Source organism: Oncorhynchus clarkii, chromosome 12 (genome assembly GCF_045791955.1).
Source record: "Oncorhynchus clarkii lewisi isolate Uvic-CL-2024 chromosome 12, UVic_Ocla_1.0, whole genome shotgun sequence".
NCBI lineage: Eukaryota > Metazoa > Chordata > Actinopteri > Salmoniformes > Salmonidae > Oncorhynchus > Oncorhynchus clarkii.
In genome coordinates this window covers 94,550,272-94,575,779 of record NC_092158.1, presented here as the reverse complement: position 1 = coordinate 94,575,779, position 25,508 = coordinate 94,550,272, and the positions used below count along the sequence as shown (strand labels likewise).

The window sequence follows — 25,508 nt, the reverse complement described above, 5'->3', positions numbered from 1 at the left end:
ATCCCCCCTCAAATATGACCACCCATCCCCCCTCAAATATGACCACCCATCGCCCCTCAAATATGACCACCCATCCCACCTCAGCTCAAATATTACCACCCATCCCATCTCAAATATGACCACCCATCCCCCCTCAAATATGACCACCCATCCCCCCTCAAATATTACCACCCATCCCCCCTCAAATATTACAACCCATCCCCCCTCAAATATGACCACCCATCTCCCCTCAAATATTGCAACCTATCCCCCCTCAAATATGACCACCCATCCCCCCTCAAATATGACCACCCATCCCCCCTCAAATATGACCACCCATCCCCCCTCAAATATTACAACCCATCCCCCCTCAAATATTACAACCCATCCCCCCTCAAATATTACAACCCATCCCCCCTCAAATATTACAACCCATCCCCCCTCAAATATGACCACCCATCCCCCCTCAAATATGATCACCCATCCCCCCTCAAATATTACCACCCATCCCCCCTCAAATATTACAACCCATCCCCCCTCAAATATTACAACCCATCCCACCTCAGCTCAAATATTACCACCCATCAAATCTCAAATATTACCACCCATCCCCCCTCAAATATGTCCACCCATCCCCCCTCAAATATTACAACCCATCCCCCCTCAAATATGACCACCCATCCCCCCTCAAATATTACCACCCATCCCAAATATTACCACCCATCCCCCCTCAAATATGACCACCCATCCCCCCTCAAATATGACCACCCATCCCCCCTCAAATATGACCACCCATCCCCCCTCAAATATGACCACCCATCCCCCCTCAAATATGACCACCCATCCCCCCTCAAATATGACCACCCATCGCCCCTCAAATATGACCACCCATCCCACCTCAGCTCAAATATTACCACCCATCCCATCTCAAATATTACCACCCATCCCCCCTCAAATATTACCACCCATCCCAAATATGACCACCCATCCCACCTCAGCTCAAATATTACCACCCATCCCATCTCAAATATGACCACCCATCCCCCCTCAAATATTACCACCCATCCCCCCTCAAATATTACCACCCATCCCCCCTCAAATATTACAACCCATCCCCCCTCAAATATGACCACCCATCCCCCCTCAAATATTACAACCCATCCCCCCTCAACTATGACCACCCATCCCCCCTCAAATATTACAACCCATCCCCCCTCAAATATGACCACCCATCCCCCCTCAAATATGACCACCCATCCCCCCTCATATATGACCACCCATCCCCCCTCAAATATTACCACCCATCCCCCCTCAAATATTACAACCCATCCCCCCTCAAATATTACAACCCATCCCACCTCAGCTCAAATATTACCACCCATCCCATCTCAAATATGACCACCAATCCCCCCTCAAATATTACCACCCATCCCATCTCAAATATTACAACCCATCCCCCTTCAAATATTACCACCCATCCCATCTCAAATATTACCACCCATCCCCCCTCAAATATGACCACCCATCCCCCCTCAAATATTACAACCCATCCCCCCTCAAATATTACAACCCATCCCCCCTCAAATATTACCACCCATCCCACCTCAAATATTACCACCCATCCCCCCTCAAATATGACCACCCATCCCCCCTCAAATATTACAACCCATCCCCCCTCAAATATTACAACCCATCCCCCCTCAAATATGACCACCCATCCCCCCTCAAATATGACCACCCATCCCACCTCAGCTCAAATATTACCACCCATCCCATCTCAGCTCAGCTATGACCACCCCTCCCCCCTCAAATATGACCACCCCTCCCCCCTCAAATATGACCACCCCTCCCCCTCAGCTCAGCTATGACCACCCCTCCCATCTCAGCTCAAATATTACAACCCATCCCCCCTCAAATATGACCACCCCTCCCCCCTCAAATATGACCACCCATCCCCCCTCAGCTATGACCACCCCTCCCCCCTCAACAATGACCACCCCTTCCCCCTCAGCTCAAGCGACTTGATGTTAGACAGGTCATTTGCTGAATCTGGCATTAGCACTGGAGAATGGCAGTGGGACAGTTTTTACATGACGGAAACAAACGCCTCCGTAGCGCCAGCAGATGGATTAAATGAACCATCTGTAACAGACGGCCCTGAATGTTAGAATGGGTTAAATGAACCATCTGTAACAGACGGCCCTGAATGTTAGAATGGATTAAATGAACCATCTGTAACAGACGGGCCTGAATGTTAGAATGGGATAAATGAACCATCTGTAACAGACGGCCCTGAACGTTAGAATGGGTTAAATTAACCATCTGTAACAGACGGCCCTGAACGTTAGAATGGATTAAATTAACCATCTGTAACAGACGGCCCTGAATGTTAGAATGGGATAAATTAACCATCTGTAACAGGCGGCCCTGAATGTTAGAATGGGTTAAATGAACCATCTGTAACAGACGGCCCTGAACGTTAGAATGGATTAAATGAACCATCTGTAACAGACGGCCCTGAACGTTAGAATGGGTTAAATGAACCATCTGTAACAGACGGCAATGAACGTTAGAATGGGTTAAATGAACCATCTGTAACAGACGGCCCTGAATGTTAGAATGGGTTAAATGAACCATCTGTAACAGACGGCCCTGAATGTTAGAATGGATTAAATGAACCATCTGTAACAGACGGCCCTGAATGTTAGAATGGATTAAATGAACCATCTGTAACAGACGGCCCTGAATGTTAGAATGGATTAAATGAACCATCTGTAACAGACGGCCCTGAATGTTAGAATGGGTTAAATGAACCATCTGTAACAGACGGCCCTGAATGTTAGAATGGATTAAATGAACCATCTGTAACAGACGGCCCCGAACGTTAGAATGGATTAAATGAACCATCTGTAACAGACTGCCCTGAACGTTAGAATGGATTAAATGAACCATCTGTAACAGACGGCCCTGAACGTTAGAATGGGTTAAATGAACCATCTGTAACAGACGGCCCTGAACGTTAGAATGGGTTAAATGAACCACCTGTAACAGATGGCCCTGAATGAACCATCTGTAACAGACGGCCCTGAACGTTAGAATGGATTAAATGAACCATCTGTAGCAGACGGCAATGAACGTTAGAATGGGTTAAATGAACAATCTGTAGCAGACGGCCCTGAACGTTAGAATGGATTAAATGAACCATCTGTAACAGACGGCCCTGAATGTTAGAATGGAATAAATTAACCATCTGTAACAGGCGGCCCTGAATGTTAGAATGGGTTAAATGAACCATCTGTAACAGACTGCCCTGAACGTTAGAATGGATTAAATGAACCATCTGTAACAGACGGCCCTGAATGTTAGAATGGGTTAAATTAACCATCTGTAACAGACGGCCCTGAATGTTAGAATGGGTTAAATTAACCATCTGTAACAGATGGCCCTGAATGTTAGAATGGATTAAATGAACCACCTGTAACAGACGGCCCTGAATGTTAGAATGGATTAAATGAACCATCTGTAACAGACGGCCCTGAATGTTAGAATGGATTAAATGAACCATCTGTAACAGAAGGCCCTAAATGTTAGAATGGGTTAAATGAACCATCTGTAACAGACGCCCTGAATGTTAGAATGGATTAAATGAACCATCTGTAACAGACGGCCCTGAACGTTAGAATGGACTAAATTAACCATCTGTAACAGACGGTCATCAGGGCCTCGTCCACTCTGAAACTGGAGAGATTCCTCAGATTGGCTTCAAAACTCAGTTTGCTATCAAGGACAATACCAAGATATCTGTACTGATGTCTCCATCAGGACTCTTTGATGTGGCTGGTTTATATCACTGTCTCCACTACCATCAGGGCGGGCAGGCAGACAAGCAGGCAGACAGACAGACAGGTATAACAGACAGACAGACCGATACCTACATGTGAACGGGGCGAGGCTGACAGGTGGGACAGACAGACTCGTCTCTGTTGACCTCTAATACCGTGTCCGGAAACCACACGGAACACTTGCATTCTGGGTAACCAACGCAGGCCAGGTACTTCCTGTTAGAGAGAGAGGATTGGAAGATATTGAATAGCAGAGAAGCAGACTACGATTGTATACCCTCCAAGACGTTGGGTAAAATGTTGTGAAAGTGGTCAAAATGTCAGTTTGGAAAAGTTCAGAGAAAAAGTTGTTGAGGAAGAACAACAGAACAAATCTTCCTTCCCCAAAACAGAACGAACCTTCCTTCACAACAACAAAACGAACCGTACTTCCTCCACAACAACAAAACAAACCTTCCTTCCTTCACAACAACAAAACGAACTGTCCTTCCTTCACAACAACAAAACAAACCTTCCTTCACAATAACAAAACAAACCTTCCCTCCTTCACAACAACAAAACGAACTGTCCTTCCTTCACAACAACAAAACAAACCTTCCTTCACAATAACAAAACAAACCTTCCCTCCTTCACAACAACAAAACAAACCTTCCTTCCCTCCTTCACAACAACAAAACAAACCTTCCTTCCTCCTTCACAACAACAAAACGAACCTTCCTTCCTTCCTTCCTTCACAACAACAAAACTAACCTTCCTTCCTTCCTTCCTTCACAACAACCAAACAAACCTTCTTTCACAACAACAAAACAAACCTTCCTTCCTTCCTTCACAACAACAAAACAGACCTTCCTTCATAACAACAAAACAGACCTTCCTTCCTTCACAACAACAAAACGAACTGTCCTTCCTTCACAACAACAAAACAAACCTTCTTTCACAACAACAAAACAAACCTTCCCTCCTTCACAACAACAAAACAAACCTTCCTTCCTTCCTTCCTTCACAACAACAAAACGAACCTTCCTTCACAACAACCAAACAAACCTTCTTTCACAACAACAAAACAAACCTTCCCTCCTTCCTTCACAACAACAAAACAAACCTTCCTTCCTCCTTCACAACAACAAAACTAACCTTCCTTCCTTCCTTCCTTCACAACAACAAAACAAACCTTCCTTCACAACAACCAAACAAACCTTCTTTCACAACAACAAAACAAACCTTCCTTCCTTCCTTCACAACAACAAAACAGACCTTCCTTCATAACAACAAAACAGACCTTCCTTCATAACAACAGAACGAACAATCCTTCCTTCAAAAAAACAAAACAAACTTTCCTTCACAACAACAGAACCAACCTTCCTTCCTTCCTTCACAACAACAAAACGAACCTTCCTTCCTTCCTTCACAACAACAAAACGAACCATCCTTCCTTCACAACAACAGAACTAACCTTCCTTCTCCAAAACAGAACAAACCTTCCTTCACAACAACAAAACGAACCGTACTTCCTCCACAACAACAAAACTAACCTTCCTTCCTTCACAACAACAAAACAAACTGTCCTTCCTTCACAACAACAAAATGAACCTTCCTTCCTTCACAACAACAAAACAAACCTTCCTTCACAACAACAAAACGGACCTTCCTTCCTTCACAACAACCAAACAAACCTTCTTTCACAACAACCAAACAAACCTTCTTTCACAACAACAAAACAAACCTTCCTTCCTTCACAACAACAAAACAGACCTTCCTTCATAACAACAAAACAGACCTTCCTTCATAACAACAGAACAAACAATCCTTCCTTCAAAACAACAAAACAAACTTTCCTTCACAACAGAACCAACCTTCCTTCACAACAAAACTAACCTTCCTTCACAACAACAAAACAAACCTTCACAACAGAACCAACCTTCCTTCACAACAACAGAACCAACCTTCCTTCACAACAACAAAACAAACCTTCCTTCACAACAGAACCAACCTTCCTTCACAACAGAACCAACCTTCCTTCACAACAACAGAACCAACCTTCCTTCCTTCCTTCCTTCACAACAACAAAACGAACCTTCCTTCCTTCCTTCACAACAACAAAACGAACCGTCCTTCCTTCACAACAACAGAACTAACCGTACTTCCTCCACAACAACAAAACGAACCTTCCTTCCTTCACAACAACAGAACGAACCTTCCTTCCGCAAAACAGAACGAACCTTCCTTCACAACAACAAAACAAACCGTACTTCCTCCACAACAACAAAACTAACCTTCCTTCCTTCACAACAACAAAACGAACTGTCCTTCCTTCACAACAACAAAATGAACCTCCCTTCCTTCCTTCCTTCACAACAACAAAACGAACCTTCCTTCCTTCACAACAACAAAACAAACCTTCCTTCACGACAACAAAACGGACCTTCCTTCCTTCACAACAACCAAACAAACCTTCTTTCACAACAACCAAACAAACCTTCTTTCACAACAACAAAACAAACCTTCCTTCCTTCACAACAACAAAACAGACCTTCCTTCATAACAACAGAACGAACAATCCTTCCTTCAAAACAACAAAACAAACTTTCCTTCACAACAGAACCAACCTTCCTTCACAACAAAACTAACCTTCCTTCACAACAAAAATAACCTTCCTTCACAACAACAAAACAGTCCTTCCTTCACAACAACAAAACAAACCTTCACAACAGAACCAACCTTTCTTCACAACAGAACCAACCTTCCTTCACAACAACAGAACCAACCTTCCTTCACAACAACAAAACAAACCTTCCTTCACAACAGAACCAACCTTCCTTCACAACAGAACCAACCTTCCTTCACAACAGAACCAACCTTCCTTCCCAACAGAACCAACCGTCCTTCACAACAACAAAACCTACCTTCCTTCCCAACAGAACCAACCTTCCTTCCCAGCAGAACCAACCTTCCTTCCCAACAGAACCAACCTTCCTTCCCAACAGAACCAACCTTCCTTCCCAACAGAACCAACCTTCCGTCCCAACAGAACCAACCTTCCGTCCCAACAGAACCAACCTTCCGTCACAACAGAACCAACTTTCCTTCACAACAGAACCAACCTTCCTTCCCAACAGAACCAACCTTCCGTCCCAACAGAACCAACCTTCCGTCCCAACAGAACCAACCTTCCTTCCCAACAGAACCAACCTTCCTTCATAAAATTTGTCTCCCCCAGTCTCCACCCTTCCCCAATCTCCTCCGTCCCCCAGTCTCATCCCTCCCCCCAGTCTCCACCCTTCCCCAATCTCCCCCGTCTCATCCCTTCCCCTAGTGTCCTCGTCTAATCTGTCTCCCCCGTCTCACCCGTTCCCCTCCTTCCTCCTCCGCAGCACCATGTCCCGCCCACACTGAGGACATTTCCTGACTGGGAGGGGCATTTCCATATCCTGCTGCTCTGATTCGCTGAACTCCTGGGCAGCGCCCAGATAGATAGACAGAGCCTCGTCCAACCTGAGAGACGACAAGAAACAACACATTACAACTGCTGTGTGTCTGTATGTATACACTGTGTGTGTGTGTGTATATACACTGTATGTGTGTGTGTGTGTGTGTGTGTGTGTGTGTGTGTTTCACCTCTTGGCTTTCTTAACAGACTCTACGAAGACCGTCTTGTATTTTTGAATGTGGTGTCTCAACACGCTCTGTTTGTCCTTCCTCCCCTCCGATACCAGCTTCAGGTCCGCCTCCAGCTCCGCCCGCAGGTGTGGCTTAGACATCTCATACCCCATGGAGTTATAACCTACAGACACACATTCACATCGGAGTCATTTAGCAGACTCTCTTATCCAAAGCCACTACAGTAGTGAGTCATTTAGCAGACTCTCTGATCCAGAGCCACTACAGTAGGGAGTCATTTAGCAGACTCTCTGATCCAGAGACACTACAGTAGTGAGTCATTTAGCAGACTCTCTGATCCAGAGCCACTACAGTAGGGAGTCATTTAGCAGACTCTCTGATCCAGAGACACTACAGTAGTGAGTCATTTAGCAGACTCTCTGATCCAGAGACACTTACAGTAGGGAGTCATTTAGCAGACTCTCTCATCCAGAGACACTACAGTAGTGAGTCATTTAGCAGACTCTCTGATCCAGAGCCACTACAGTAGGGAGTCATTTAGCAGACTCTCTCATCCAGAGACACTACAGTAGTGAGTCATTTAGCAGACTCTCTAATCCAGAGACACTTACAGTAGGGAGTCATTCGTACCTACCCTCCACCAGTCCTTCACTCCCATACCTACCCTCCACCAGTCCCCCTTCCCTACCCTCCACCAGTCCCTTCCCCCCATACCTACCCTCCACCAGTCCCCCTTCCCTACACTCCACCAGTCCCTTCCCCCCAGTACATACCCTCCACCAGTCCCTTCCCCCCGTACCTACCCTCCACCCCCCCATCCCCCCGTACCTACCCTCCACCAGTCCCCCTTCCCTACTCTCCACCAGTCCCTTCCCCCCAGTACCTACCCTCCACCAGTCCCTTCCCCCCCGTACCTACCCTCCACCAGTCCCTTCCCCCCGTACCTACCCTCCACCCCCCCATCCCCCCGTACCTACCCTCCACCAGCCCCCCCCCCGTACCTACCCTCCACCAGTCCCCCGTACCTACCCTCCGCCAGTCCCTTCCCTCCGTACCTACCCTCCATCAGTCCCTTCCCCCCCGTACCTACCCTCCACCCCCCCATCAACCCCGTACCTACCCTCCACCAGTCCCTCGTACCTACCCTCCACCAGTCCCTCCCCCCCCGTACCTACCCTCTACCCCCCTTCCGCACTGTCCCTACCCTCCACCAGTCCCTTCCCCCAGTACCTACCTTCCACGAGTCCCTTCCCCCCCGTACCTACCCTCCACCCCCCATCAACCCCGCACCTACCCTCCACCAGTCCCTTCCCCTTGTACCTATCCTCCACCAGTCCCTTCCCCCGTACCTACCCTCCACCAGTCCCTTCCCCCTGTACCTACCCTCCACCAGTCCCTTCCCCCTGTACCTACCCTCCACCAGTCCCTTCCCCCTGTACCTACCCTCCACCAGTCCCTTCCCCCTGTACCTACCCTCCACCCCCCATCCCCCTGGTACCTACCCTCCACCAGTCCCTTCCCACCATACCTACCCTCCACCAGTCCCTTCTCCCCCGTACCTACCCTCCACCACTCCCTTCTCCCCCGTACCTACCCTCCACCAGTCCCTTCCCCCGTACCTACCCTCCACCAGTCCCTTCTCCCCCGTACCTACCCTCCACCAGTCCCTTCCCCCGTACCTACCCTCCACCAGTCCCTTCCCCCCCGTACCTACCCTCCACCCCCCATCAACCCCGTACCTACCCTCCACCCCCATCCCCCCGTACCTACTCTCCAACAGTCCCTTCCCCACCGTACCTACCTCCACCCCCCATCAACCCCGTACCTACCATCCACCGGTCCCTTCCCCTCCGTACCTACCCTCCACCAGCCCCCCACCCCCGTACCTACCCTCCACCCCCCCCGTACCTACCCTCCACCAGTCCCTTCCCCCCCGTACCTACCCTCCACCAGCCCCCCCCGTACCTACCCTCCACCAGTCCCCCGTACCTACCCTCCACCAGTCCCTTCCCCCCGTACCTACCCTCTACCCCCCTTCCGCACTGTACCTACCCTCCACCAGTCCCTTCCCCCCGTACCTACCCTCCACGAGTCCCTTCCCCCCATACCTACCCTCCACCCCCCATCAACCCCGTACCTACCCTCCACCAGTCCCTTCCCCCTGTACCTATCCTCCACCAGTCCCTTCCCCTGTACCTACCCTCCAACAGTCCCTTCCCCCCGTACCTACCCTCCACCAGTCCCTTCCCCCCGTACCTACCCTCCACCAGTCCCTTCTCCCCCGTACCTACCCTCCACCAGTCCCTTCCCCCGTACCTACCCTCTACCCCCCTTCCGCACTGTACCTACCCTCCACCAGTCCCTTCCCCCCCGTACCTACCCTCCACCCCCCATCAACCCCGTACCTACCCTCCACGAGTCCCTTCCCCCCATACCTACCCTCCACCCCCCATCAACCCCGTACCTACCCTCCACCAGTCCCTTCCCCCTGTACCTATCCTCCACCAGTCCCTTCCCCTGTACCTACCCTCCACCAGTCCCTTCCCCCGTACCTACCCTCCACCAGTCCCTTCCCCCGTACCTACCCTCCACCAGTCCCTTCCCCCTGTACCTACCCTCCACCAGTCCCTTCCCCCCCGTACCTACCCTCCACCCCCCATCAACCCCGTACCTACCCTCCACCAGTCCCTTCCCCCACTATCTACCCTCAACCAGTCCTTTCCCCCACTATCTACCCTCCACCAGTCCCTTCCCCCGTACCTACTCTCCAACAGTCCCTTCCCCCCTGTACCTACCCTCCACCCATCAACCCCGTACCTACCCTCCAACAGTCCCTTCCCCCCGTACCTACCCTCCACCCATCAACCCCGTACCTACCCTCCAACAGTCCCTTCCCCCCGTACCTACCCTCCACCAGTCCCTTCCCCCACTATCTACCCTCCACCAGTCCCTTCCCCCGTACCTACTCTCCACACCCACCGCTTTCCCCCCGTACCTACCCTCCACCAGTCCCATCCCCTCGTACCTACTCTCCACACCCACCCCTTTCCCCCCGTACCTACCCTCCACCAGACCCATCCCCTCGTGCCTACCCTCCACCAGTCCCATCCACTCGTACCTACCCTCCACACCCACCCCTTTCCCCCCGTACCTACCCTCCACCAGTCCCCGGACCTACCCTCCACCAGTCCCCCGTACCTACCCCCCACCAGTCCCCGGACCTACCCTCCACCAGTCCCCCGTACCTACCCTATACCCCCCTTCCCCCCAGTACCTACCCTCCACCAGTCCCATCCCCAGTTCTCCTGGTAGAAACCTCTGATCAGCTGTTAGTCCCACGTACATACGGCTCTTTATGGTCTCAATGTGATCTGCGTGGGTGGCATCCGTACCTGTTAAAACACACTGCAGTTAACCACTAACAAACACACTGCAGTTAACCACTAACACACTGCAGTTAACCACTAACAAATATACTACAGTTAAAAACTAACAAGTACACTGCAGTTAACCACTAACAAACACACTGCAGTTAACCACTAACAAACACACTGCAGTTAACCACTAACAAACACACTGCAGTTAACCACTAACACACTGCAGTTAACCACTAACAAACACACTGCAGTTAACCACTAACAAACACACTGCAGTTAACCACTAACAAACACACTGCAGTTAACCACTAACAAACACACTGCAGTTAACCACTAACACACTGCAGTTAACCACTAACACACTGCAGTTAACCACTAACACACTGCAGTTAACCACTAACACACTGCAGTTAACCACTAACACACTGCAGTTAACCACTAACACACTGCAGTTAACCACTAACAAACACACTGCAGTTAACCACTAACAAACACACTGCAGTTAACCACTAACACACTGCAGTTAACCACTAACACACTGCAGTTAACCACTAACACACTGCAGTTAACCACTAACACACTGCAGTTAACCACTAACACACTGCAGTTAACCACTAACAAACACACTGCAGTTAACCACTAACACACTGCAGTTAACCACTAACACACTGCAGTTAACCACTAACAAACACACTGCAGTTAACCACTAACAAACACACTGCAGTTAACCACTAACAAACACACTGCAGTTAACCACTAACACACTGCAGTTAACCACTAACACACAGCAGTTAACCACTAACACACTGCAGTTAACCACTAACAGACACACTGCAGTTAACCACTAACACACAGCAGTTAACCACTAACAAACACACTGCAGTTAACCACTAACACACTGCAGTTAACCACTAACACACTGCAGTTAACCACTAACAAACACACTGCAGTTAACCACTAACACACAGCAGTTAACCACTAACAAACACACTGCAGTTAACCACTAACACACTGCAGTTAACCACTAACAAACACACTGCAGTTAACCACTAACACACTGCAGTTAACCACTAACACACTGCAGTTAACCACTAACACACTGCAGTTAACCACTAACAAACACACTGCAGTTAACCACTAACAAACACACTGCAGTTAACCACTAACAAACACACTGCAGTTAACCACTAACAAACACACTGCAGTTAACCACTAACAAACACACTGCAGTTAACCACTAACAAACACACTGCAGTTAACCACTAACAAACACACTGCAGTTAACCACTAACAAACACACTGCAGTTAACCACTAACAAACACACTGCAGTTAACCACTAACACACTGCAGTTAACCACTAACAAACACACTGCAGTTAACCACTAACACACTGCAGTTAACCACTAACAAACACACTGCAGTTAACCACTAACAAACACACTGCAGTTAACCACTAACACACTGCAGTTAACCACTAACAAACACACTGCAGTTAACCACTAACACACTGCAGTTAACCACTAACAAACACACTGCAGTTAACCACTAACAAACACACTGCAGTTAACCACTAACACACACACTGCAGTTAACCACTAACAAACACACTGCAGTTAACCACTAACACACTGCAGTTAACCACTAACACACTGCAGTTAACCACTAACACACTGCAGTTAACCACTAACACACTGCAGTTAACCACTAACACACTGCAGTTAACCACTAACAAACACACTGCAGTTAACCACTAACACACTGCAGTTAACCACTAACACACTGCAGTTAACCACTAACACACTGCAGTTAACCACTAACACACTGCAGTTAACCACTAACACACTGCAGTTAACCACTAACACACTGCAGTTAACCACTAACAAACACACTGCAGTTAACCACTAACACACTGCAGTTAACCACTAACACACTGCAGTTAACCACTAACAAACACACTGCAGTTAACCACTAACAAACACACTGCAGTTAACCACTAACAAACACACTGCAGTTAACCACTAACACACTGCAGTTAACCACTAACACACAGCAGTTAACCACTAACACACTGCAGTTAACCACTAACAGACACACTGCAGTTAACCACTAACACACAGCAGTTAACCACTAACAAACACACTGCAGTTAACCACTAACAAACACACTGCAGTTAACCACTAACACACTGCAGTTAACCACTAACACACTGCAGTTAACCACTAACAAACACACTGCAGTTAACCACTAACACACTGCAGTTAACCACTAACACACTGCAGTTAACCACTAACAAACACACTGCAGTTAACCACTAACACACTGCAGTTAACCACTAACAAACACACTGCAGTTAACCACTAACACACTGCAGTTAACCACTAACACACTGCAGTTAACCACTAACAAACACACTGCAGTTAACCACTAACACACTGCAGTTAACCACTAACAAACACACTGCAGTTAACCACTAACACACTGCAGTTAACCACAAACACACTGCAGTTAACCACTAACAAACACACTGCAGTTAACCACTAACACACTGCAGTTAACCACTAACACACTGCAGTTAACCACTAACACACTGCAGTTAACCACTAACACACTGCAGTTAACCACTAACAAACACACTGCAGTTAACCACTAACAAACACACTGCAGTTAACCACTAACAAACACACTGCAGTTAACCACTAACAAACACACTGCAGTTAACCACTAACACACTGCAGTTAACCACTAACATACTGCAGTTAACCACTAACACACTGCAGTTAACCTGATAGTCATCTGGATATTCAGCTGTGTGTGTGTGTGTGTGTGTGTGTGTGTGTGTAGTGTGTGTGTACCGATGCCGTGTTTCTCCATCAGTGATATGAGGTCTGCCTCCGTGAGGAGTTGAGGAGGAGAGGTCTGGCCATCCAGCATCTCTATCGCTGACGGCTGGAACTGGCTACCCTGCTCATACACTGGGATCACCTGAAACACACACACACACACACACACACACATTAACAAACAAACATTATGTGGAGTCCCCCAGTGGCTCACACCCTCATACATTCAACATGATAAAGACCCCCCCAGGGGTTCATAACGGGACCCTCATATATTCAACATGATGAAGACCCCCCCCCCCCAGGGGTTCATAACGGGACCCTCATATATTCAACATGATAAAGACCCCCCCAGGGGTTCATAACGGGACCCTCATATATTCAACATGATAAAGACCCCCCCCCAGGGGTTCATAACGGGACCCTCATATTTTCAACATGATGAAGACCCCCCCCAGGGGTTCATAACGGGACCCTCATATATTCAACATGATAAAGACCCCCCCAGGGGTTCATAACGGGACCCTCATATATTCAACATGATAAAGACCCCCCCAGGGGTTCATAACGGGACCCTCATATATTCAACATGATAAAGACCCCCCCAGGGGTTCATAACGGGACCCTCATATATTCAACATGATAAAGACCCCCCCCCAGGGGTTCATAACGGGACCCTCATATATTCAACATGATAAAGACCCCCCCCCCCCCCCAGGGGTTCATAACGGGACCCTCATATATTCAACATGATAAAGACCCCCCCCAGGGGTTCATAACGGGACCCTCATATATTCAACATGATAAAGACCCCCCCCCCCCAGGGGTTCATAACGGGACCCTCATATATTCAACATGATAAAGACCCCCCCCAGGGGTTCATAACGGGACCCTCATATATTCAACATGATAAAGACCCCCCCAGGGGTTCATAACGGGACCCTCATATATTCAACATGATAAAGACCCCCCCCCCCAGGGGTTCATAACGGGACCCTCATATATTCAACATGATAAAGACCCCCCCCAGGGGTTCATAACGGGACCCTCATATATTCAACATGATAAAGACCCCCCCCCCCCCCCAGGGGTTCATAACGGGACCCTCATATATTCAACATGATAAAGACCCCCCCCAGGGGTTCATAACGGGACCCTCATATATTCAACATGATAAAGACCCCCCCCCCAGGGGTTCATAACGGGACCCTCATATATTCAACATGATAAAGACCCCCCCAGGGGTTCATAACGGGACCCTCATATATTCAACATGATAAAGACCCCCCCCCCCCCAGGGGTTCATAACGGGACCCTCATATATTCAACATGATAAAGACCCCCCCCCCCCCCCAGGGGTTCATAACGGGACCCTCATATATTCAACATGATAAAGACCCCCCCCAGGGGTTCATAACGGGACCCTCATATATTCAACATGATAAAGACCCCCCCAGGGGTTCATAACGGGACCCTCATATATTCAACATGATAAAGACCCCCCCCAGGGGTTCATAACGGGACCCTCATATATTCAACATGATAAAGACCCCCCCCCCCCCCCAGGGGTTCATAACGGGACCCTCATATATTCAACATGATAAAGACCCCCCCCCCAGGGGTTCATAACGTGACCCTCATATATTCAACATGATAAAGACCCCCCCCCCCCAGGGGTTCATAACGGGACCCTCATATATTCAACATGATAAAGACCCCCCCCAGGGGTTCATAACGGGACCCTCATATATTCAACATGATAAAGACCCCCCCCCCCCCCCAGGGGTTCATAACGTGACCCTCATATATTCAACGTGATAAAGACTCCCCCCAGGGGTTCATAACGGGACCCTCATATATTCAACGTGATAAAGACACCCCACCTTAGTGCTCCAGCGGTCGTAGGGGTATGAACCCCCCCCCCCCCCCCCCACCTTAGTGCTCCAGCGGTCGTAGGGGTATGACCCCCCCTCGTGGTAAATGACCCCCCCCCACCTTAGTGCTCCAGCGGTCGTAGGGGTATGACCCCCCCCTCATGGTAAATGACCCCCCCCCACCTTAGTGCTCCAGCGGTCGTAGGGGTATGAACCCCCCCCCCCACCTTAGTGCTCCAGCGGTCGTAGGGGTATGAACCCCCCCCCCCCCCCCACCTTAGTGCTCCAGCGGTCGTAGGGGTATGAACCCCCCCCCACCTTAGTGCTCCAGCGGTCGTAGGGGTATGAACCCCCCCCCCACCTTAGTGCTCCAGCGGTCGTAGGGGTATGAACCCCCCCCCCCACCTTAGTGCTCCAGCGGTCGTAGGGGTATGACCCCCCCCCCCCCCTCGTGGTAAATGACCCCCCCCCCCCCCCCCCCACCTTAGTGCTCCAGCGGTCGTAGGGGTATGACCCCCCCCCCCCCCTCGTGGTAAATGACCCCCCCACCTTAGTGCTCCAGCGGTCGTAGGGGTACACGTCCAGGTAGTTCCTCCTGATGATCATGAGGCCGTTTGCGGAGAACCTCTCGTGAGCCATTTCCACCTCGACCACCGTTTCCTGCCCCACAGCATCAAGGGATACGCACGCCAGGAAGTGACGCACAATGAACTCATACACACGCTGCTCGTTGCCCTGGAGACAGAAAACACATTTCAGATCTAGTCACTTAACACCGTTTTACAGATCAGGATAGTCTCATACACACGCTGCTCGTTGCCCTGGAGACAGAAAACACATTTCAGATCTAGCCACTTAACACCGTTTTACAGATCAGGATAGTCTCATACACACGCTGCTCGTTGCCCTGGAGACAGAAAACACATTTCAGATCTAGCCACTTAACACCGTTTTACAGATCAGGATAGTCTCATACACACGCTGCTCGTTGCCCTGGAGACAGAAAACACATTTCAGATCTAGCCACTTAACACCGTTTTACAGATCAGGATAGTCTCATACACACGCTGCTCGTTGCCCTGGAGACAGAAAACACATTTCAGATCTAGCCACTTAACACCGTTTTACAGATCAGGATAGTCTCATACACACGCTGCTCGTTGCCCTGGAGACAGAAAACACATTTCAGATCTAGTCACTTAACACCGTTTTACAGATCAGGATAGTCAACTCAGGAACACGGTTGGTGTACTTGGTGTACATACAGTTGATGTCAGAACTTTACATACACTTAGGTTGGAGTCACTAGTATATTATATTATATGTTATATTATATAGATTATATAGACCTAGACCGTGTCCCGATGTCTCCATGTCCCTAGATACAGTTGAAGTCAGAAGTTTACATACACTTAGGTTGGAGTCATTAAAACTCGTTTTTCAACCACTCCACAAATTTCTTGTTAACAAACTATAGTTTTGGGAAGTCGGTTAGGACATCTACTTTGTGCTTGACACAAGTCATTTTTCCAACAATTGTTTACAGACAGATTATTTCACTTATAATTTACTGTATCACAATTCCAGTGGGTCAGAAGTTTACATACACTAAGTTGACTTCATGAGCTACCCCAGTTCTGCACTCCATATTTCTCTGTGTACAATAAACATTTTGGTTCATTCATCCCTGCTTCCTCTTCTGAGTCCGTTCTTGGGTTCCCCCGTTTCGCACCACATAACAATACACACCATGGGACCACATAACAACACACACCATGGGACCACATAACAATACACACCATGGGACCACATAACAATAAACACCATGGGACCATGGTACCACATAACAATACACACCATGGGACCACATAACAATACACACCATGGGACCACATAACAATAAACACCATGGTACCACATAACAATACACACCATGGAACCACATAACAACACACACCATGGGACCACATAACAATAAACACCATGGGACCACATAACAATACACACCATGGGACCACATAACAATAAACACCATGGGACCACATAACAACACACACCATGGGACCATGGGACCACATAACAATACACACCATGGGACCACATAACAACACACACCATGGGACCACATAACAATACACACCATGGGACCACATAACAACACACACCATGGGACCACATAACAACACACACCATGGGACCATGGGACCACATAACAATACACACCATGGGACCACATAACAATACACACCATGGGACCACATAACAATACACACCATGGGACCACATAACAATACACACCATGGGACCACATAACAATAAACACCATGGGACCACATAACAATACACACCATGGGACCACATAACAATACACACCATGGGACCACATAACAATACACACCATGGGACCACATAACAATACACACCATGGGACCACATAACAATACACACCATGGGACCACATAACAATACACACCATGGGACCACATAACAATACACACCATGGGACCACATAACAATAAACACCATGGGACCATGGGACCACATAACAATAAACACCATGGGACCACATAACAATAAACACCATGGGACCACATAACAACACACACCATGGGACCACATAACAATACACACCATGGGACCATGGGACCACATAACAATAAACACCATGGGACCACATAACAATACACACCATGGGACCACATAACAATACACACCATGGGACCACATAACAATACACACCATGGGACCACATAACAATACACACCATGGGACCACATAACAATACACACCATGGGACCACATAACAATACACACCATGGGACCACATAACAACACACACCATGGGACCATGGGACCACATAACAATACACACCATGGGACCACATAACAACACACACCATGGGACCATGGGACCACATAACAATACACACCATGGGACCATGGGACCACATAACAATACACACCATGGGACCACATAACAATACACACCATGGGACCATGGGACCATGGGACCACATAACAATACACACCATGGGACCATGGGACCACATAACAATACACACCATGGGACCACATAACAATACACACCATGGGACCATGGGACCACATAACAATACACACCATGGGACCACATAACAATACACACCATGGGACCACATAACAACACACACCATGGGACCACATAACAATACACACCATGGGACCACATAACAATACACACCATGGGAACACATAACAATACACACCATGGGACCACATAACAATACACACCATGGGACCACATAACAATACACACCATGGGACCACATAACAATACACACCATGGGACCATGGGACCACATAACAACACACACCATGAGACCACATAACAACACACACCATGGGACCACATAACAATACACACCATGGGACCACATAACAATACACACCATGGGACCATGGGACCACATAACAATACACACCATGGGACCACATAACAATACACACCATGGGACCACATAACAATACACACCATGGGACCACATAACAACACACACCATGGGACCACATAACAATACACACCATGGGACCACATAACAATACACACCATGGGACCACATAACAATACACACCATGGGACCACATAACAATAAACACCATGGGACCATGGGACCACATAACAATACACACCATGGGACCACATAACAATACACACCATGGGACCACATAACAATAAACACCATGGGACCACATAACAATAAACACCATGGGACCACATAACAATAAACACCATGGGACCACATAACAATACACACCATGGGACCACATAACAATACACACCATGGGACCACATAACAATACACACCATGGGACCACATAACAATACACACCATGGGACCACATAACAATACACACCATGGGACCACATAACAATACACACCATGGGACCACATAACAATACACACCATGGGACCACATAACAATAAACACCATGGGACCACATAACAATACACACCATGGGACCACATAACAATACACACCATGGGACCACATAACAATAAACACCATGGGACCACATAACAACACACACCATGGGACCACATAACAATACACACCATGGGACCACATAACAACACACACCATGGGACCATGGGACCACATAACAATACACACCATGGGACCATGGGACCACATAACAATACACACCATGGGACCACATAACAATACACACCATGGGACCACATAACAATAAACACCATGGGACCACATAACAATACACACCATGGGACCACATAACAATACACACCATGGGACCACATAACAATACACACCATGGGACCACATAACAACACACACCATGGGACCATGGGACCACATAACAATACACACCATGGGACCACATAACAATACACACCATGGGACCATGGGACCACATAACAATACACACCATGGGACCATGGGACCACATAACAATACACACCATGGGACCACATAACAATAAACACCATGGGACCACATAACAATACACACCATGGGACCACATAACAATACACACCATGGGACCATGGGACCACATAACAATAAACACCATGGGACCATGGGACCACATAACAATACACACCATGGGACCACATAACAATACACACCATGGGACCACATAACAATACACACCATGGGACCATGGGACCACATAACAATAAACACCATGGGACCATGGGACCACATAACAATACACACCATGGGACCACATAACAATACACACCATGGGACCACATAACAATACACACCATGGGACCATGGGACCACATAACAATAAACACCATGGGACCACATAACAATACACACCATGGGACCACATAACAATACACACCATGGGACCATGGGACCACATAACAATAAACACCATGGGACCACATAACAATACACACCATGGGACCACATAACAATAAACACCATGGGACCATGGGACCACATAACAATACACACCATGGGACCATGGGACCACATAACAATACACACCATGGGACCACATAACAATACACACCATGGGACCACATAACAATAAACACCATGGGACCATGGGACCACATAACAATACACACCATGGGACCACATAACAATACACACCATGGGACCACATAACAATAAACACCATGGGACCACATAACAACACACACCATGGGACCATGGGACCACATAACAACACACACCATGGGACCATGGGACCACATAACAATACACACCATGGGACCACATAACAACACACACCATGGGACCACATAACAATAAACACCATGGGACCACATAACAATACACACCATGGGACCATGGGACCACATAACAATACACACCATGGGACCACATGGTCAGGAATTGTGAAAAACTGAGTTTAAATGTATTTGGCTAAGGTGTACTGTATACCTGTAGTGTTGGTGTACTTGATATATATATTATATATATACACACACCTGTAGTGTGTTGGTGTACTTGGTGTATATATATATATATACCTGTAGTGTGTTGGTGTACTTGGTGTATATATATATATATACCTGTAGTGTGTTGGTGTACTTGGTGTATATATATATACCTGTAGTGTGTTGGTGTACTTGGTGTATATATATATATACCTGTAGTGTGTTGGTGTACTTGGTGTATATATATATATACCTGTAGTGTGTTGGTGTACTTGGTGTATATATATATATATACCTGTAGTGTGTTGGTGTACTTGGTGTATATATATATACCTGTAGTGTGTTGGTGTACTTGGTGTATATATATATATATATACCTGTAGTGTGTTGGTGTACTTGGTGTATATATATATATATATATATATACCTGTAGTGTGTTGGTGTACTTGGTGTATATATATATATATATACCTGTAGTGTGTTGGTGTACTTGGTGTATATATATATATATATACCTGTAGTGTGTTGGTGTACTTGGTGTATATATATATATATACCTGTAGTGTGTTGGTGTACTTGGTGTATATATATATATATACCTGTAGTGTGTTGGTGTACTTGGTGTATATATATATATATACCTGTAGTGTGTTGGTGTACTTGGTGTATATATATATATACCTGTAGTGTGTTGGTGTACTTGATGTATATATATATATATATATACCTGTAGTGTGTTGGTGTACTTGGTGTATATATATATATATACCTGTAGTGTGTTGGTGTACTTGGTGTATATATATATATACCTGTAGTGTGTTGGTGTACTTGGTGTATATATATATATATATACCTGTAGTGTGTTGGTGTACTTGGTGTGTATATATATATATATACCTGTAGTGTGTTGGTGTACTTGGTGTATATATATATATATACCTGTAGTGTGTTGGTGTACTTGGTGTGTATATATATATATATATATATACCTGTAGTGTGTTGGTGTACTTGGTGTATATATATATACCTGTAGTGTGTTGGTGTACTTGGTGTATATATATATATATATACCTGTAGTGTGTTGGTGTACTTGGTGTGTATATATATATATACCTGTAGTGTGTTGGTGTACTTGGTGTATATATATATATATATACCTGTAGTGTGTTGGTGTACTTGGTGTATATATATATATATATACCTGTAGTGTGTTGGTGTACTTGGTATATATATATATATACCTGTAGTGTGTTGGTGTACTTGGTGTGTATATATATATACCTGTAGTGTGTTGGTGTACTTGATGGGGTGTATAGGGGGATGAGCCTGATCTGTCTTGGTGCCCTGCCGTGGGTTGGGTCCCCCTGGCTGCTCCATCACCCCCCTAGCGAAGGCCCCCCAGGAGGGGCTGTGTGTCTGATGCTCCACCAAGGGGCCCAGGGCCAGGTCCTTAGGAAACAGGTTGGTCTCTGTACGCGGATAACTGATTAACCTAAACACACAGAGATGAAAATATTACCACACACCTCTACAACTGATGAGGGGGGCCTTCACAGGCAATCCTGGGACACCCAGGTTTCACTCTCCTAGTTCCCAAAAGCCTGGGGGCCTGGTTACCAGAAAGATGATTAAAAGCCTGGGGAACTTGTTAACAGAAAGATGATTAAAAGCCTGGGGGCCTTGTTAACAGAAAGATGATTAAAAGCCTGGGGAACTGGTTAACAGAAAGATGTATAAAAGCCTGGGGGCCTGGTTAACAGAAAGTTGATTAAAAGCCTGGGGAACTGACCAAGTGGCAGTAGCTTACCAGAGTACCAACGCTGAATGCCAGCTCTCCCATTCAAATGCACTATCCTCCACTAACGCCCTCCAGACCTGCGACACTAACATCCTCCGGACTTGCGACAATAACGTCCCCCAGACCTGCGACACTAACGTCCTCCGGACCTGCTCTACTAACGTCCTCCACTAACGTCCTCCACTAACGTCCTCCAGACCTGCGACACTAACGTCCTCCACTAATGTCCTCCACTAACGTCCTCCACTAATGTCCTCCACTAACGTCCTCCAGACCTGCGACACTAACGTCCTCCAGACCTGCGACACTAGCGTCCTCCAGACCTGCGACACTAGCGTCCTCCGGACTTGCGACACTAATGTCCTCCACTAACGTCCTCCAGACCTGCGACACTAATGTCCTCCAGACCTGCGACACTAACGTCCTCCAGACCTGCGACACTAACGTCCTCCAGACTTGCGACACTAATGTCCTCCACTAACGTCCTCCACTAACGTCCTCCAGACCTGCGACACTAGCGTCCTCCGGACCTGCGACACTAACGTCCTCCAGACTTGCGACACTAACGTCCTCCAGACCTGCGACACTAACGTCCTCCAGACTTGTGACACTAACGTCCTCCGGACATGCGACACTAACGTCCTCCAGACCTGCGACACTAACGTCCTCCAGACCTGCGACACTAACGTCCTCCACTAATGTCCTCCAGACCTGCGACACTAACGTCCTCCAGACCTGCGACACTAACGTCCTCCAGACCTGCGACACTAGCGTCCTCCGGACCTGCGAAACTAACGTCCTCCAGACTTGCGACACTAGCGTCCTCCAGACCTGCGACACTAACGTCCTCCAGACTTGCGACACTAACGTCCTCCACTAACGTCCTCCAGACCTGCGACACTAACTTCCTCCACTAACGTCCTCCACTAACGTCTAGGGTCTAAGGTTTAGGGAGTAGGGACTAGGGTTTAGGGAGTAGGGACTAGGGTTTAGGGAGTAGGGATTAGGGTTTAGGGAGTAGGAACTATGGTTAGGGTCTAAGGTTTAGGGTTGAAGGTTTAGGGAGTAGGGACTAGGGTTTAGGGAGTAGGGAGTAAGGTTTAGGGAGTAGGGACTAGGGTTTAGGGTCTAGGGCATAGGGTTTAGGGTCTAAGGTTTAGGGTCTAAGGTTTAGGGAGTAGGGTTTTGGGTCTAAGGTTAAGGGAGTAGGGTTTAGGGTCTAGGGTTTAGGGAGTAGGGACTATGGTTTAGGGAGTAGGGACTAGGGTTTAGGGTCTAGGGTTTAGGGTCTAAGGTTTAGGGAGTAGGGGTTTGGGTCTAAGGTTAAGGGAGTAGGGTTTAGGGTCTAGGGTTTAGGGAGTAGGGACTATGGTTTAGGGAGTAGGGACTAGGGTTTAGGGTCTAGGGTTTAGTGAGTAGGGTCTAGGGTTTAGGGAGTAGGGACTAGGGTTTAGGGTCTAGGGTTTAGGGAGTAGTGTCTAGGGTATAGGGTCTAAGGTTTAGGGAGTAGGGACTAGGGTTTAGGGTCTAAGGTTTAGGGACTAGGGTTTAGGGACTAGGGTTTAGGGAGTAGGGACTAGGGTTTAGGGTCTAGGGTTTAGTGAGTAGGGTCTAGGGTTTAGGGAGTAGGGACTAGGGTTTAGGGTCTAGGGTTTAGGGAGTAGTGTCTAGGGTATAGGGTCTAAGGTTTAGGGAGTAGGGACTAGGGTTTAGGGTCTAAGGTTTAGGGAGTAGGGACACGGTTTAGGGGGTAGGGACTAGGGTTTAGGGTCTAGGGTTTAGGGAGTAGGGTCTAGGGTTTAGGGACTAGGGAAAACCCTTACCCCTGTGTGTATAGTTTCTCAGCGATCTTCATGGTCTCTTTGGCGCCGATTCTCAACTTCCTGGAAACCAGCTTCTCCATTTCCTATTGGACCAGACAACAACACAGGCAGACCATTGGTCAATAGACAGATGTGAGTGTGTGTCAGTGTGTATATATATGGCTAGTGTCCTCACCACTGTGTCCAGGGGCAGAGGCCTCCACTTGCTTTTGGGTTTACTGGTTACCGAGATGACGGTTGCTATGGGATCCTAGGAATTCAGGTCATTACATCATCATCACCGTAACAGTTAAGATTAGTATTTAATAGAGTCGGTAACATATTAAAAAATCCCCATCAAAAATCTGTCAACTTCAGCTGACACATGGGCTGCAAGTTGTGAGGGAGCGTGTAACTGGCATGCTGACTGTAGGAATGTCCCCCAGAGCTGTTTAATGTTAATTTCTCTACCACAAGCCGCCTCTCAACGTCGTTTTACAGAGTTTGGTCATGTTCATTTCTCTACCACAAGCCGCCTCTAAACGTTGTTTTAGAGAGTTATAAAATAGACAAGCTGCTAATAACACCAGCTAAAACTTTGCTTAGACTCCTAAGAATGAAGTACTAACCCCCCTCATCACAGACAGACACCCCCTACCTCCACACAGACAGACCCCCCCTCCTACCTCCATACAGACAGACACCCCTCCTACCTCCATACAGACAGACACCCCTCCTACCTCCACACAGACAGACAGACAGACAGACCCCACTCATCACAGACAGACCCCTCCTACCTCCACACAGACAGACCCCCCCCTCCTACCTCCACACAGACAGACCCCCCCTCCTACCTCCATACAGACAGACACCCCTCCTACCTCCATACAGACAGACACCCCTCCTACCTCCATACAGACAGACACCCCTCCTACTTCCATACAGACAGACCCCCCCTCCTACCTCCACACAGACAGACCC

At 47.6% G+C, this 25,508-nt stretch overlaps 1 protein-coding gene across 1 annotated transcript in view; it reads right to left on the bottom strand.

Moving 5' to 3' along the window:
* The window catches only part of LOC139421680 (DNA topoisomerase 3-alpha-like), a 47,196-nt gene that overhangs the window by 3,754 nt on the left and 17,934 nt on the right, over positions 1 to 25,508 (bottom strand). The window contains exons 9-17 of the mRNA XM_071172771.1: positions 24,724 to 24,798; positions 24,549 to 24,631; positions 22,209 to 22,419; positions 16,081 to 16,266; positions 13,670 to 13,799; positions 10,718 to 10,831; positions 7,437 to 7,602; positions 7,167 to 7,313; positions 3,915 to 4,037 (exon numbers count right to left, since the gene is read on the bottom strand). Coding sequence (XP_071028872.1) covers positions 3,915 to 4,037; positions 7,167 to 7,313; positions 7,437 to 7,602; positions 10,718 to 10,831; positions 13,670 to 13,799; positions 16,081 to 16,266; positions 22,209 to 22,419; positions 24,549 to 24,631; positions 24,724 to 24,798 — 1,235 coding nt within the window. The remainder of the gene's footprint in view (positions 1 to 3,914; positions 4,038 to 7,166; positions 7,314 to 7,436; positions 7,603 to 10,717; positions 10,832 to 13,669; positions 13,800 to 16,080; positions 16,267 to 22,208; positions 22,420 to 24,548; positions 24,632 to 24,723; positions 24,799 to 25,508) is intronic.